The 14,166-nt window shown below is 39.2% G+C and overlaps 1 protein-coding gene across 3 annotated transcripts in view; it reads left to right on the forward strand.

Annotated features, from left to right (window-relative positions):
- Positions 1-225: 225 nt before the first annotated feature.
- The window catches only part of LOC125344879 (3'-5' RNA helicase YTHDC2), a 48,900-nt gene continuing 34,959 nt past the window's right edge, over positions 226-14,166 (forward strand). Inside the window, exons 1-6 of one of the 3 annotated variants that reach the window (XM_048337183.1) lie at positions 226-610; positions 2,031-2,121; positions 6,822-7,018; positions 8,695-8,894; positions 11,776-11,942; positions 13,251-13,353. In XM_048337183.1, the coding sequence (XP_048193140.1) occupies positions 433-610; positions 2,031-2,121; positions 6,822-7,018; positions 8,695-8,894; positions 11,776-11,942; positions 13,251-13,353 (936 nt within the window). In that variant the 5' untranslated portion in view covers positions 226-432. Of the gene's footprint in view, positions 611-2,030; positions 2,122-6,821; positions 7,019-8,694; positions 8,895-11,775; positions 11,943-13,250; positions 13,354-14,166 lie in introns of those variants that run through there. The other 2 variants (XM_048337184.1, XM_048337185.1) reach the window with 2 other exon arrangements.

Raw genomic sequence — 14,166 nt, forward strand, 5'->3', positions numbered from 1 at the left:
GACGCAGGGAAAGCTGAAGGAAAGAATGAGAGTTACACCTGAGCAACCGGCTGCGCGGTGAACCCGAAGAGCCGCCTCAGAGGAGAAGAAATCCGGTGAGCAGCCAGGCGCAGCCCAGCATGAGCCGGACGCGACCGACGTGCTGACGTCACGGCGCCGACGTTTCTCCCCTCCCCTCCCCTCCCCTCCGCCGCGGACGTCTCTACGCACGCGCACTCCGGGCCTTGCCGGGGCTACTCCTGTGGCGCGCTGCCCGCCGTCTATCGCGGCTGGTGAGCCGAGGGAAGGCTGTTTGGTGACGCCGACCGGCAGCGGCCTTTGCCCCGCCGAGCCGCCCGCCTGAGGCGCCCGGTTCCCTGTCTCTGCCCCGGTACCCGACCTCCCACCGCAGGCCTGGCGGCGTCAGCGCGGGGCGAGCATCTCCTCAGGGCCATGTCGAGGCCCAGCAGCGTCTCCCCGCGGCCGCCGGCCCCGGGCGCGGGCGGCCCGGCGTCGGGGGGTCCCGGGGGCGGCGGCCGGGCCAAGGGACTCAAGGACATTCGTATCGACGAGGAGGTGAAGATCGCCGTGAACATCGCCCTGGAGCGCTTCCGATATGGGGACCAGCGAGGTGGGGTTCGCAGCGGGACCCCCGCCAGGGCCGGGACACCGCGGTGGTGTTGGGTGGGGGGTGGGGGACGGACAGGCGGGACGGGACGGGGGGGGCCGCCGAGCCCGGGGGGGGGCCGCCGAGCCCGGGGCCGGGCTGTCAGAGTCGGAAGGTGCCCGGTCCCCGGCCTCCCTGCAGCAACCCAGCGTCTTGCAGGCCTTGGGAAGTCCTTACCCAAAATAAAACAAATAAAGCGCCAGTGTAGCCTCACTTGAGATACCTTTAAGCTGTAAACGCAGAGGGAGGAGGCGGCGGGGGGCGGGGAGGAGGGAGAGAATCAAACAGGTGAGTGCACTGGAGATTATCCGATGCTGTGTTGGGTCCTGTATACACCGCGCCGGACACTTAGCCAAACTAGACTTGTTGTGGTCCAGGATGCGGGTTCCACACCTCCTAAATCCACAAGTCTATTTGTCCCGAGTGGCATCGTGCAGGATCGAAGTTGATCTGGCCCTGGAAACGGGTTCCATACCTCCTAAGTCCACAAATCTCCTTGTCCTCAGTGGCATCATGCAGGACCCAAGTTGATCTGGTCCTGGAAAAAACGGGTTTCCCACTAGCTAAGGCGACAAGTGTGTTTGCCCCCAGCTCGCCTGAATGCAGGACTTGAAGTTGATCCGGGTAGGGTATCTGCACAACGCTACTGGGTGATTGCTCCTTCGGATTTGCTGTTCAGGGGGAGACTCTTTGCTGGGCAGGTTGATAGTCCCCAAGGGTAAAGACCTGGGCCCAGCCATTGTGAACTTAACCTCCAAAAACAGTGGAAGTCTCAGCCATATATAACATCTCCAGTCTGAAATAGGAATCCTGAGCTGGGTGCTCATGTCTTGTGCCTGAAATTCCAGCTACTCAGAAAGTTGAGATCAGGATTGTGGTTTGAAACCTGCCTGAGTTTTTTTTAAAAAGTCTATGGGATGCTTATTTCCAATTAACCAACGAAAAGCTGGTAATGGAGCTGTGGTTTCAGGGGGTAGAATGCCTTGGAGGGGGAGGGGACCTAAGGGAGAGCCTTTGGACCCTGAGTTCAAGCCCTAATTTCCCCCCCCCTAAAAAAAAAGAAATTGGAATTTTGTATAGTTTGATAGCTAAGACAGTATGGTTCATGTTGAGATTTTACAGTATATCAAAAAAAATAAATGTTTTGTTATGCAAGTAAGTACTAAGAGTATTTACTTGAGAAGAGTAATCTTTGGTGAAATTAGAATCCTTTTTAGGTTTAATATATTTAAAAATTAACTCAGTTGGTAGTTATTAAATTAATGTTTACTTTTCACACAAGATGTAATAACATTTCTTATATAGGGTTTATATTTTGTGTTTATATTTGCTTTACTTGCAAGACAATTGTTCACTAATGATATTACTCTTTTTTTCTGTGTAGAAATGGAATTTCCCTCTTCTTTGACTAGTACTGAAAGAGCCTTTATTCATCGATTGAGTCAGTCTCTTGGTTTGGTCTCTAAGAGTAAAGGGTAAGCTGATAACTCTTTTTAAAAATAAATTTTCCTTGTTTTGTTTTAGAGACTGGGTCTGCCTGAATGGCACGTACTGGACTGGAACTTGCAATCTGCCTGCTCCAGCCTCCTGGTGCATTACAGGTGTACACCACCACACTCACCCTTACAGGAAGATTATTTACCAAGAGAAGGATACACATGTCTTACTACATTTAGTTATTCCCCTCTTAGCTCTGCATTTTACATTATAGTGAGTGTAGATAAACTCAGCTCGTTACCAAGTTCAGCTATTTCCTTTTTCTCTTTCACCTCTTCTTTCTAGGGAAGGGGAGGAGAATGAAGTACAATTTCCGCGACTTAGACTGATACAAGACAGATTAACTAGAGAAAAAGAAGTTTGTTAAAAGGTGCATTGCACATATGCTGAGGGAGCCCAGTGAAGATAAATTCAACTTTAGGTCTTACATAGCATCTTCTCTTGCCCAGTAAAGTTTGTAAAACAGTGACAACAAATGAAAAGGGCTTGGAGTTTGTAATTGCTGGGTTGGACTGCTAGAAGATAAAGGAGGTTTTAACAAGATTTGCCTTGCAGGCTTCTCTGGTGCCTTGGGGTTTGACTAGCAGTTGTCTCTGTGATTAAGAGTCAGCCTGCTGTTTTGACCAGAAGCAGTAGGACTGAGTGCTCTTTCTCTGTCTGCTTTTTCACATTTGCCTTTAGTTCAAAACAGTCCTAATGGGTAGAGTGGTGCATCTTGGAGTCATACTCTGAACTCCTTGAAGGTGAGATTTTTAAAATGTAAGAAAAAGATAGTTTAAAAGTTGAAGTTGATAGAGTACATTATTTTTGTTTTTGATAAAAACATGTGGATTATAAGATAATATAGAATGTCTTGCATATGAATATCTAGAGTACTGACTGAAACTGACTTTAGCTTAGACACATGTGCATTTGGAACTTTACCAAGGTAAATCCTAAAAGAATGGTAAACTTGGTTAGGTTTATATGACTCAGTCTACTAGATGGGTAAATGCTACACTTGAAAAGGAAAATACAGGAGCCATAATCTTCAAAACAACTGGGCCAAACATGTCTTGGGATTCAGATCTTCCAGAGTTTAGAAGGGCATCAGGAGTGCATTTGTTGTGTGTTACACCGTACTCCTAATAAGGTAGAGGCTTCACCTTTAGTTCCATTAATATTTTTATTGGAAAATGTATAAATATTCACACCTCATAATGACTTAATAATCTCATGTCAATTTAATCAGGCTTTCTTGCCAGAGTTGCTGCAAACATAAAAAATAACTTCCAAACTGGATGCTGGTGGCTCACACCTATAATCTTAGCTACTCAAGAGACTGAGATCTGAGGACTATGGCTCCAAGTCAGCCCGAGTAGGAAAGTCTATGAGACTCTTATCTCCAATAAGTTACCTAAAGGGGGCAAAAAAGTCAGAAGTGGAGTTGTGACTCAAAGTGGTAGAATGCTAGCCTTGAGTGGAAAAGCTCAGGGACAGTTCCCAAACTCATTTGATTTTAAGCTTCACAGCCAACACCAAAAAACAAAAACAACTTCTAGTTTTCAGATCTGTTTGGGTTTCAGACTTGCTGCTAAGAAGTTTGGGGCCTGCACTGGAAAACAAGCTTCTATATAGTTATGTCATTTCTGTGGTTAAGTGATGGTTTTAAATTCTAAACTGCACAGTTTATGATGTCTAGAAATTACTCATAGAAAGCAGCCCTGTAGAACAGACAGACAGAGCAGGTAAAACAGACTACCTGTACTTCTGTTCAATAACATGGTAATTTGAAAGGTGATACAGATTGGAGAAACATCTGAGAAAGGAGAGAGAAAGAAAAAAGGTACCAGAACAAGGAAGGCAATTGAGGAACCCTTTTATTTTAATGCAACATCTCAACCTGTAATCCAGGGTGGCCTGAAACTTGACATTTGCCTGTCTCAGCCTCCTGAGTGCTAGGACTGTGGAGTATGGAGTGTTTGTGTGTGTTTGTGTATTTACAGTTCTAAGAATTGAATCCAGGGACTCATCCACACTAAGTAAACACTAACATTGGGTCACACGCAGCTGAGGGAAGGAGTTAATGTTGAAGAGCTGGAGGAGAGGTAGAAGGAAGGAGATACTGAGGGAAACGGTCTCACTTGCTTACTTAATCAGCTGCTCAAGCCTACAATCTTCAGGCTGAGACCTACTTCTTAGAAGATTTCTTAGTTCCTTTTCATTTTGAGCAAACTTCGTACAGTGTTTATTTACTAGATACTGATTTTTTATTTTTATTTATTTATTTTTTTTTAGATACTGATTTTTTAAATGCTTTGTTTCTACAGAAAGCTAACTTTGAATTTCCTTACTGTTTTTACCTTTTTTGTTGGTTGTAGGGCTTGAACAATGGGGTTTGGGGACTGTCCCTGAGCTTTTTGCTCAAGGTTAGTTAGTACTGTACCACTTTGAACCACAGTGCCACTTAAGGTTTTCTGGTGGTTAATTGGAGATAAGAGTCTCAAGGACTTTTCTGCCCAGCCTGGCTTTGAACTGTAATCCTTGGCCTCCTGAGTTGCTAGGATTTACAGGTGTGAGCCAACAGTGCCCAGCGAATTATTTTATATTTAGCTACTGTGTTAGGTAATCTATGTTAGGAAGCATTCATTTTGATCCATTATTTTGAGCGCTGAGGAAGGAGTATGTCTTACTCAGTTTTCTAATTCTAGTTTCTGTGTAGTATCTGGCATATCTTAGGTGCTTAATTACTGCACTGCATATAGTTAAAGATGTAATATGGTAAAACCTTCTGTAGCTGATAGATAACATTGGAGGTACCTTTTTTAAACCAGGATATTGTATTATAGAACTTAAAATATTATTTTTTATCATGTAACCAGGTATTTGAGAGATTATTAGTTGATGAACACCAGCCTCCTGAATTAGGCTTCAGCACTCGTCTCAGCATAGTTCATGTCTCTTCCAGTTCAGATTTTATGAACAACATATGAAGGGATGAATAATTGACCATAATGAATAGTTCAGAATAGTTAGTGAACTTTCAGAGAGATCCCTGGGAAAAGCACCTTAGAAAATGTTTCTGGAATCCTAATTTTGATTTACTTATGGAAGTAACTGAAGTTTTTAGGTTAATTTATAGTGTGTGTGTGTGTGTGTGTGTGTATTTGTATTTGTGTGTGTACGTCAAACGTGCTGGTATCGAACTCTACCACTTGAACCACACTTCCAGTTCTAAAATTTAACCATTTTTTAAACTTTTTAAAAGCATCTTTAATCACTCAAGGAGTACATGACTACATGGAAAATTTATACTTTATTGAAGTATTCAGTCAGGAATCTCCAGAACATAAAAATTTTGGTAAAATGAAAGCTATACCTGGAAACTTCATTAACCAAAACCGTGTAGGGTTAATCTGTAGTTTAATGTTCTAAGAGAATATGAAATTGTTGACAAATATTTAAATCTAATGAAAATCAGGGAAATTATAAAATGCATGTACTTTTTATGGCATTTGTATTTCTGTTGCTCATTTCTATAATGTGATAGTGCCATTCACAAATGGTAAAAGTTTTAAGAATTACTTTTTTCTTGATTATAATGACAAGCTTTTGTTTATAGCCCACTCTTGCTGTCCTTGCACTTAACATTTGTAATCTTAACCACACGAATAGTCACTTGAGCTTGATGGCTCTTAGCTCGTAGATCCACCTTACTAAGTGGTAGACCACACCCAGGTCTGTGTGCCTTCAGAGCAGGTGCTCCTAACCAGTACCACCCTTTGCTTTCTCTATATCACATTTGGGGACTTCCTGTGTGTAACATTTTTCATAATACTCTTAGAGCTACAGAAGTCCTAACAGGAACTATCAGTTGAGGATTAGTTGAAGAAATAAAGTTCCAGGAAATAACTTTATTGAACAATATTAGATTCTCATTACCTTATAATAAAAGGTAGAGCTAGAAGCTTTGAAAAATTTATTTTATTTAAAAAGTAAGTATTGGGGCTGGGAATATGGCCTAGTGGCAAGAGTGCTTGCCTCTACTACATGAAGCCCTAGGTTCGATTCCTCAGCACCACATATATAGAAAAAGGCCAGAAGTGGCGCTGTGGCTCAAGTGGCAGAGTGCTAGCCTTGAGCAAAAAGAAGTCAGGGACAGTGCTCAGGCCATGAGTCCAAGGCCCAGGACTGGCAAAAACAAACAAACAAACAAACAAAAAATAAGTATTGAAATAGTTACTTCTTCTATGTTACTCATTTTGGTCTAAGCACTAAAATCTGCTTTTACCAGCTTTTCATGGGAGGTTATTACCCACACACTGTGGAAGTGTTCAGTGGAACATAGTCATATGAACTGTCAGCCACAGACTTCATTATCATTTTTAGATTGTTTTGTTCAAAATTTTTCCTTCTCTGTGCTTCCAAGCATGTGTTAACTGGTGATGTTTCATCCATCATAAAGTCTGCTAAACAGGCACTTTTACACATGTGGATAAGTCTGTTTATTGTAGCATTTTCAAATTTTAATTGAAAATGATCTTGTGGCCACTTGAACTCCAAATCTGTCCTTACTCAGCTCTTTGGGACTTCCCAAACCATTTCCATTGTTTTGCTTTTAAGACATGATTTCTAATTAGGCATACATCATATGTGAATGAATTGACTATAGTAAATAATGATTTTTGTTAATATTTAGGAAGGGAGCAAATAGATACCTAACCGTGAAGAAGAAAGATGGATCAGAAACAGCTCATGCAGTGATGACCTGTAATTTGACTCATAACACAAAACATGCTGTTAGGAGCCTAATTCAGAGATTTCCTGTCACCAATAAAGAGCGAACTGAACTTCTGCCTAAAACAGAAAGAGGAAATGTGTTTGCAGTTGAAGCTGGTACGTATGCTCTGGGAGCTTCCTTGTTTATCTTCTTTTGTACTTGATGACTGTTTTCCATTTTAGATGTTAAAAACTAATTGTGAAAATAAGTTTTCATAGTTTGTTAGAATTAACTAAAGGTGGTGAAAAGTATGAAGCAAATTGCCATGTTAAGGCATGTCATGGAGTTGAGCCAAGTTTATTCTGAGAGATATTATAGTATTAGATATTTACAGTGTGCTAAGTGACATGTTAACCTGATGCAGTAATGACTAGGAGTTTGATTGAGAGAGTTAGCATCTGCTAAGGGATGGGGCAGAATTGTCAGTGCATTTTCTCAAATGTAAATTTTAAAAAGAAGTTGTTGCTGGGTGTTGGTGGCTCACATCTGTAATCCTAGCTACTCAGGTGACTCAGATCTGAGGATCATGGTTCAAAGCCAGCCTCAGCAGGAAAAGCAGGAAAGCCTGTGAGACTCTTATCTCCAATTAACCACCAGAAAACTGGAAATGGCATTGTGGCTCAAGTGGTAGAGTGCTAGCCTTGAGCTGAAGAGCTCAGGGACAGCACCTAGACTGGGAGTTCAAGCCCTATGATTGACAAAACACACATACACACATATACCAAGTTATTATTTGGAAGAATACTTCCAAAGTGAGGAAGTTACTTTATTGCCATGGTAGTAATAAATTCATGTGATAGAGCATCCATAACGTGTAGAAAATATACAATCTAAGATAAAGAACTTGTATTGCCTAGTTTTTATTTTTACTTTTTAAGCTGTATTTGTTTGGTGGTGCTGAGGATTGAACTCAGGGTCTTGTGCATTACAAGGCCAGTGCTTTACAACCAAGCTACATGCCTTACCCAGAAGAACTTGTTTTAAATATAAGCACAGGAAAATATTTTGATCTGCATAGAGAATTAAAAACAAAACAAAACAAAACAACTTCTTGGTGCCGGCTTAGTTAAATGTGGACTTGGGCTAAAATGCTCAATTAGGAAATTCGTTAAGCATCACAACCTTGTATTTATACATATTATTCTGTGTAATCACTTAATCACAGATGTATAACCTTAAACTTGGATAGCTTTTTTAATGCTGTTTCACATTGTATGTAACAGTATAATCAACACTACTTATTATTTCAAAGTTTTAATTTTTTTTTTTTTTTTTTGCCAGTCCTGGGCCTTGGACTCAGAGCCCAAGTACTGTCCTTGGCTTCTTTTTGCTCCAGGCTAGCACTCTACCACTTGAGCCACAGCGCCACTTCCAGCCATTTTTGTTTATGTGGTGCTGAGGAATTGAACTCAGGGTTTCATGCATGCAAGGCAAGCACTGTACTGCTAAGCCATATTCCCAGCCAAAGTTAATTTTCTGTGATAAAGTTGAGAGCAAACCTGAAAATGATTTAGATTTTAGTGGTTATTGAATTACTAACTTTTATTTGCTGTGCATAAAGAATACTTTTGAAGTGTTTGCTTTGTAATTAGTGCTTATGGCATTTGTAGTGCATGCTGTGATACACAGCTGGGTAGGAGAAGCACTGTTGCACTGTTTGCTAAGTATAGACTGGGAAGAAAGAATACTTGGGTTACATAAAAGCTACTTACCTTTGTTCTCAGCACTTCTTTCTCATAAAATATCGAGAATATTTTCTCATGAATATTTTCTTTTTTATTCATTTTCAAAGAAAATAGAGAAATGAGCAAGACAAGTGGGCGGCTCAACAATGGCATACCTCAAGTTCCAGTAAAAAGAGGAGAATCAGAATTTGATGCATTCAGACAGTCTTTGCCAGTGTTTGAGAAACAAGAAGAGATTGTTAACATAATTAAGGAAAATAAAGTCGTTTTGATTGTAGGAGAAACTGGGTCAGGAAAGACCACACAGGTTTGTTCTTGGATGTTTCGAGAAAAAAATTTGTCGTATATTATAGTTTTATAACCAGAGAATGCTACACGTGTTTTAAAAATAGAAACCTCTAGTTATTCTCATGGTTATTTTAGAAATAAATTATTCTTAGAAGTACGGTTGGAGAATCTGTAGAAAGGAAATGTTTTAAAATTATTTATTTTTAACTCGCACATTTGTACTTTAATGAGAGGGGCAGGTGCTGTTTTGGTGTCATTTGGTACCAAGGGAGGCACTTGGGAGCTTTGGATCCAAATTCCAGCTTCCTCATTGATGGGTATGAAGGTTTAGGGGGATTTGTAACCCTGGGCCAGAATGTCTAGTTATGAACTGGGACTAATAGTCCCTTGGAGGTTAAATGCCACCAATAGTGCACTAATGAACAACTGATAGCAAGATTCACTTAAATACTGAAATAGCCAAATTCAACTAATACAAAATAAAAAATTTAAAAAAGTATCATTTTGCTTTTAATATTAAGAAATGAATATTTGAATTTCATTATATAACATCATGGAACATATTATATAGGAAGGGCAAGATAGAGTCATATTCTCTTCCTGTGGTATTGTTAGGAACCTACAATATTTTTTTTTGTGGTTGTTGTTGTTGAGGGACAAAGTGTGTATTATTTTGTTCTCTTTTCAACAAGAGAACACAGGCACACATATGGGCATTTGGTAATAAATATAGATAATGACATCTGTATTTTTTGAGGCAAGCACTCTTGCCACTAGGCCATATTCCCAGCCCCGACATCTGTATTTTTTTCATGTAACAGATAGTAGATATTTTTCTTTGTCAGTACTTAGAGAGTTACCTCATTTTAAAAATAGCTATGTATTCCTGAACACTTTCATAATGATAAAAAGTGAAGTTTATAAGAAAAAAGCTGTTTATAAGAGCTGTATTTTTTCAGTCTCTTCATAATCTCAAAACAAGTAGGTTTTTTATTATCTCTTTTCACAGATAAGGAATAAGAACTGAAGTGTCCAGATGTTACCTGCCCTGGCAGAGCAGGAACCTCACTCTTACTGTTTCCTAACATGTATTTGCCTATTTCTGGGAGTTTTGTTAGGATAAATTTGTAGAAGTAGACGCCATAGTAAGGATACTATCGTTATAATTTTATTAGCTAGAGCAACTGATTCTATTAAAATTATTTAATACTTAACGATGTCACTAATACTTTTAGCAAGATTGGTGTTGTGCTTATCCATGCATGTATACACACACACACACATACACACACATATACATACATATGGTTATAACCCGTCCCTTTGTTTTACTAAAGAATAATGTGTGTATATGCATGGTAATAAATATTGTACCTTTATCAACCTGATAAGGAAAAAATGTTTTCATTTTCATTTCGTGGATTCTTAGATGATACTTGAGTATCTTTTTATTTGCTTATCTGTTTATCATCCATGAGTTTTTTTCTCTCTTCTTTTTCTTTTGAGGCAAGGTCTTGCTATGTAGTTCAGGCTGGCTGGAACTCACAATCTTCCGGCCTTAGCCTCCTGAATGCTGGGATTACAGGTGTGCTACTAATGTCTGGTGTGCGAGTTTCTTATTTATATTCCATTTTTCTTTTGTTTAAATAATTTTGAGTTTATTTTTTAGAATACATTATGTGGTATATATATATGTCTTGTCTATTAAATATTTAAAAATAATTTCTCTTAATTTCTTCTTTTTAGCTTTTCCCAGGGTATTTTGTTTCTAACACTTTCATGTAATCATAATTTTTAAAAGATTTTTAGGCCATGTGAAGGAGGATATTTCCTACTTCAAAATTAAAAGTAATGTTTTTCACAAATATTTTATTCTAATACTTCTATTTGGAACATTTCTTAGGAATTCATTGTATTCATACCAAGTAGGAATCTTTTTCTTTATGTCAGTATTTGTTGAAATACATCTTTTACTTAATTTACCCCCTAATTTAGTATGCCATTTGTGAACATATGTTTTGGTTATACTTGGGTCTCTTTCTGGAATTTTTGTATCTTTAAGCTTATTATCTGTGCCTGCCCTATGATGCTGCTTGTTACTTTATGTAGATTACAGTGTGTAGGATACTATTCTTCATTATCTTTGGCTTTTTCCAGTAGACAGAGGGTTTGCAATACACGTCTGGTTTTTTTTTTTGTTTGTTTGTTTTTTTGCTAGTCCTGGGCCTTAGCACTGTCCCTAGCTTGTTTTTACTCAAGGCTAGCACTCTGCCACTTGAGCCACAGCACCATTTCTGGCTGTTTTCTATATATGTGGTGCTGGGGAGTTGAGCCCAGGGCTTCATATATACAAGGCAAGCACTCTTGCCACTAGGCCATATTCCCAGCACCTGCAATACAAATCTGTACTGTCCACTTTCAGTTATCACTACCACTTCACAGGTGGTGAAAGTTGGTTAAAATAACAGTGTCCTTACAATCTGCCCCTACTGTCCTTGTATAACTACTGTCATTCATTGTGCTTAACTTATAGGCATACATGTATACACACATAGGATACATACATAATCATATGTAATTACATACTATCACTATTCTAAGCAAATTACGTCTTAGCTTAGTTGAGAAAAAGAAAAAGAAAGTTATTTTACCTTAATCTATTCTTTATTTGATGTTCTTCATTTCTTTGTGAAGATCAGAGTTTCTGGCTTATTTTGTTTTCCTTCTCTGTATTTAAAAAAAAAATCCTTCAAGGCATATATACTAGCAACAAATTTCCTCAATTTTTGTTTATTTGAGAACTTTTTTGGTTCTAACAGTTTTTTAGTTGAATCATTTGGATTTGTCTGGCAATGAAAAAATGCATGGCATTTCATAATATTTTAAAACTTTCATTTCAGATTCCTCAGTTCCTCTTAGATGATTGCTTTAAAAATGGTATCCCCTGCCGTATATTTTGTACGCAGCCGAGACGATTAGCAGCCATTGCTGTGGCTGAAAGAGTTGCTGCTGAGAGAAGGGAAAGAATTGGTCAAACAATTGGTTATCAGATTCGATTAGAAAGCAGGTAAAGACAGTCCTCCTTCTCATGCTTAGAAAAGACTAAGTGTATACATGTCATGAAAAACTAAGGATGTGTTAGTTGAAAAAGAAAAATTTTTTGTATTGGTCCTAGGCCTGGGCTCGAGGATAGCACTCTAGCACTTAAGCCACAGTTCCACTTCTGCAGATTTTGATGCTTAATTGGAGATAAACATCTCATGGACTTTCTTGCCCATATTGGCTTCGAACTGTGATCCTCAGAGCTCAGCCTCCTGAGTAGCTAGGATTACCCAGTGCTCAGCATGTTAGTTGAAAATTCAGTGATCACTTTGCACCAGGATGTTGATGTCATGTCTAAACTTAGTGAGGTTTTGAATAAATAGTTTTTTTTGTTTGTTTTTTTTGCCAGTCCTGATGCTTGGACTCAGGGTCTGGGCACTGTCCCTGGCTTCTTTTTGCTCAAAGCTAGCACTCTGCCACTTGAGCCACAGTGCCACTTCTGGCTTTTTCTATATATGTAATGCTGAGGAATCAAACCCAGGACTTCATGTATACAAGGCAAGCACTCTACCCACTAGGCCATATTCCCAGTCCCTGAATAAATAGTTTGAAAAATAGTTTGGACTAGATGTACAAACCCCACTTAATAGCTTAATCATGTGTACAAGTTATTTCACCTTGCTGAGCTTCAGTTTACCCTGTAAAATGAGGCTACTTCAGCATCTAGAACATGGGCTTGATATTAACACTTACAGTAAGAACTCAAATGTTTGTGACTGAAGTTTACCATCATTGCTACAGATTGAGTATTGTCCCTTATGAGGAATACTTGAGACCAAAAGTGCATCAGATGTTCAGAAATTGGGATAGTTGAATCAACTTTACTGGTTGAGCATCTGTAATCAGAAGGGCACTGAAATCTAACATTTCCCAAATGCTTTGGATTTGAGACCTTCTGATTAAGGATGCTCAGCTTCTGGTGGGACACACGGCACCTCTTGACAATTACTACTATTTCTCTGTCTTCGTTAGTGATTTTGAAAATTGATTTAATTTGTGATACATTTTTTCCCCAAGTAAGAAATACCTAATTAAGGTTGTTTTCAACCTGTTGAGTTTTTTTAATATAATACACTACTTAATAAGACTGTTAGCAATAACAAATATGTGAGATTACCATGCATAAAATGTATACGTCATATAACTTTCATAATAAGCCATCACACTGTTACTAATATTTATTAAACTACATACAAGACCAGCACTTTAGGCAATTATTTTTTGATCTCATAAAAGATTGGTAATTGTGCACCGTGTTTGTTCTCTTACAAAGAGTTTCTCCAAAGACACTGCTGACATTTTGCACAAATGGAGTGCTGCTTCGCACACTGATGGCTGGGGATAGCACCTTGTCAACGGTGACTCATGTGATTGTGGTAAGAATGCTGCTGAATTTACTCAGATTGTTGAGCAGTTAAATCTGTAATTGCAGCCTATTCTGATTAACTTTTTTCTGTTTGTTATTATTAGAAATATTTTGTGTTAAATAAAGGTATTCTTATGTTCAAGTTTTATGAGGAAAATAAGACATGGGGGAAAATGATCTATTTTTTATATAGAAGATTCTGTTTTTCCACCTCTAAAGTTACTCAGTCCTCCTTCCTTTAGTATGCATTTCCCTTATAAGTCATCTGCCAAATTAGCTGTTGATTAAATAAAGTTATGAATGTTGATGAATAAGATTAAGTTATATAAGCTTCTAATAAGACCTGTTGGAAACTTAAGCCAGAAGATGCACTTGACTCCTGGTGCTAACAGAAGCATGTTATATATGCATATATTTTTGAGATGAGCTCTTTTTGTTTTATTTTATTTTCCAGTCCTGGGGCTTGGACTCAGGGCCTGAGTACTGTCTCTGGCTTCCTTTTTGCTCAAAGCTAGCACTCTACCCCTTGGACTCAGGGCCTGAGCACTGTCCCTGGCTTCTTCCCGCTCAAGGCTAGCACTCTGCCACTTGAGCCACAGCGCCGCTTCTGGCCGTTTTCTGCATATGTGGTGCTGGGGAATCGAACCTAGGGCCTCGTGTATCCGAGGCAGGCACTCTTGCCACTAGGCTATATCCCCAGCCCCTGAGATGAACTCTTGATAGGTTTCCTGGCCTGATCTCAAACTTGTTGCCCTACTACCTCAGCCTCCCAAGTTTTTGTACTTGCATGGCAGGATATTTAAACTATTTTTTTTTATATTGG

Source organism: Perognathus longimembris, unplaced genomic scaffold (genome assembly GCF_023159225.1).
Source record: "Perognathus longimembris pacificus isolate PPM17 unplaced genomic scaffold, ASM2315922v1 HiC_scaffold_4573, whole genome shotgun sequence".
NCBI classification, from domain to species: domain Eukaryota; kingdom Metazoa; phylum Chordata; class Mammalia; order Rodentia; family Heteromyidae; genus Perognathus; species Perognathus longimembris.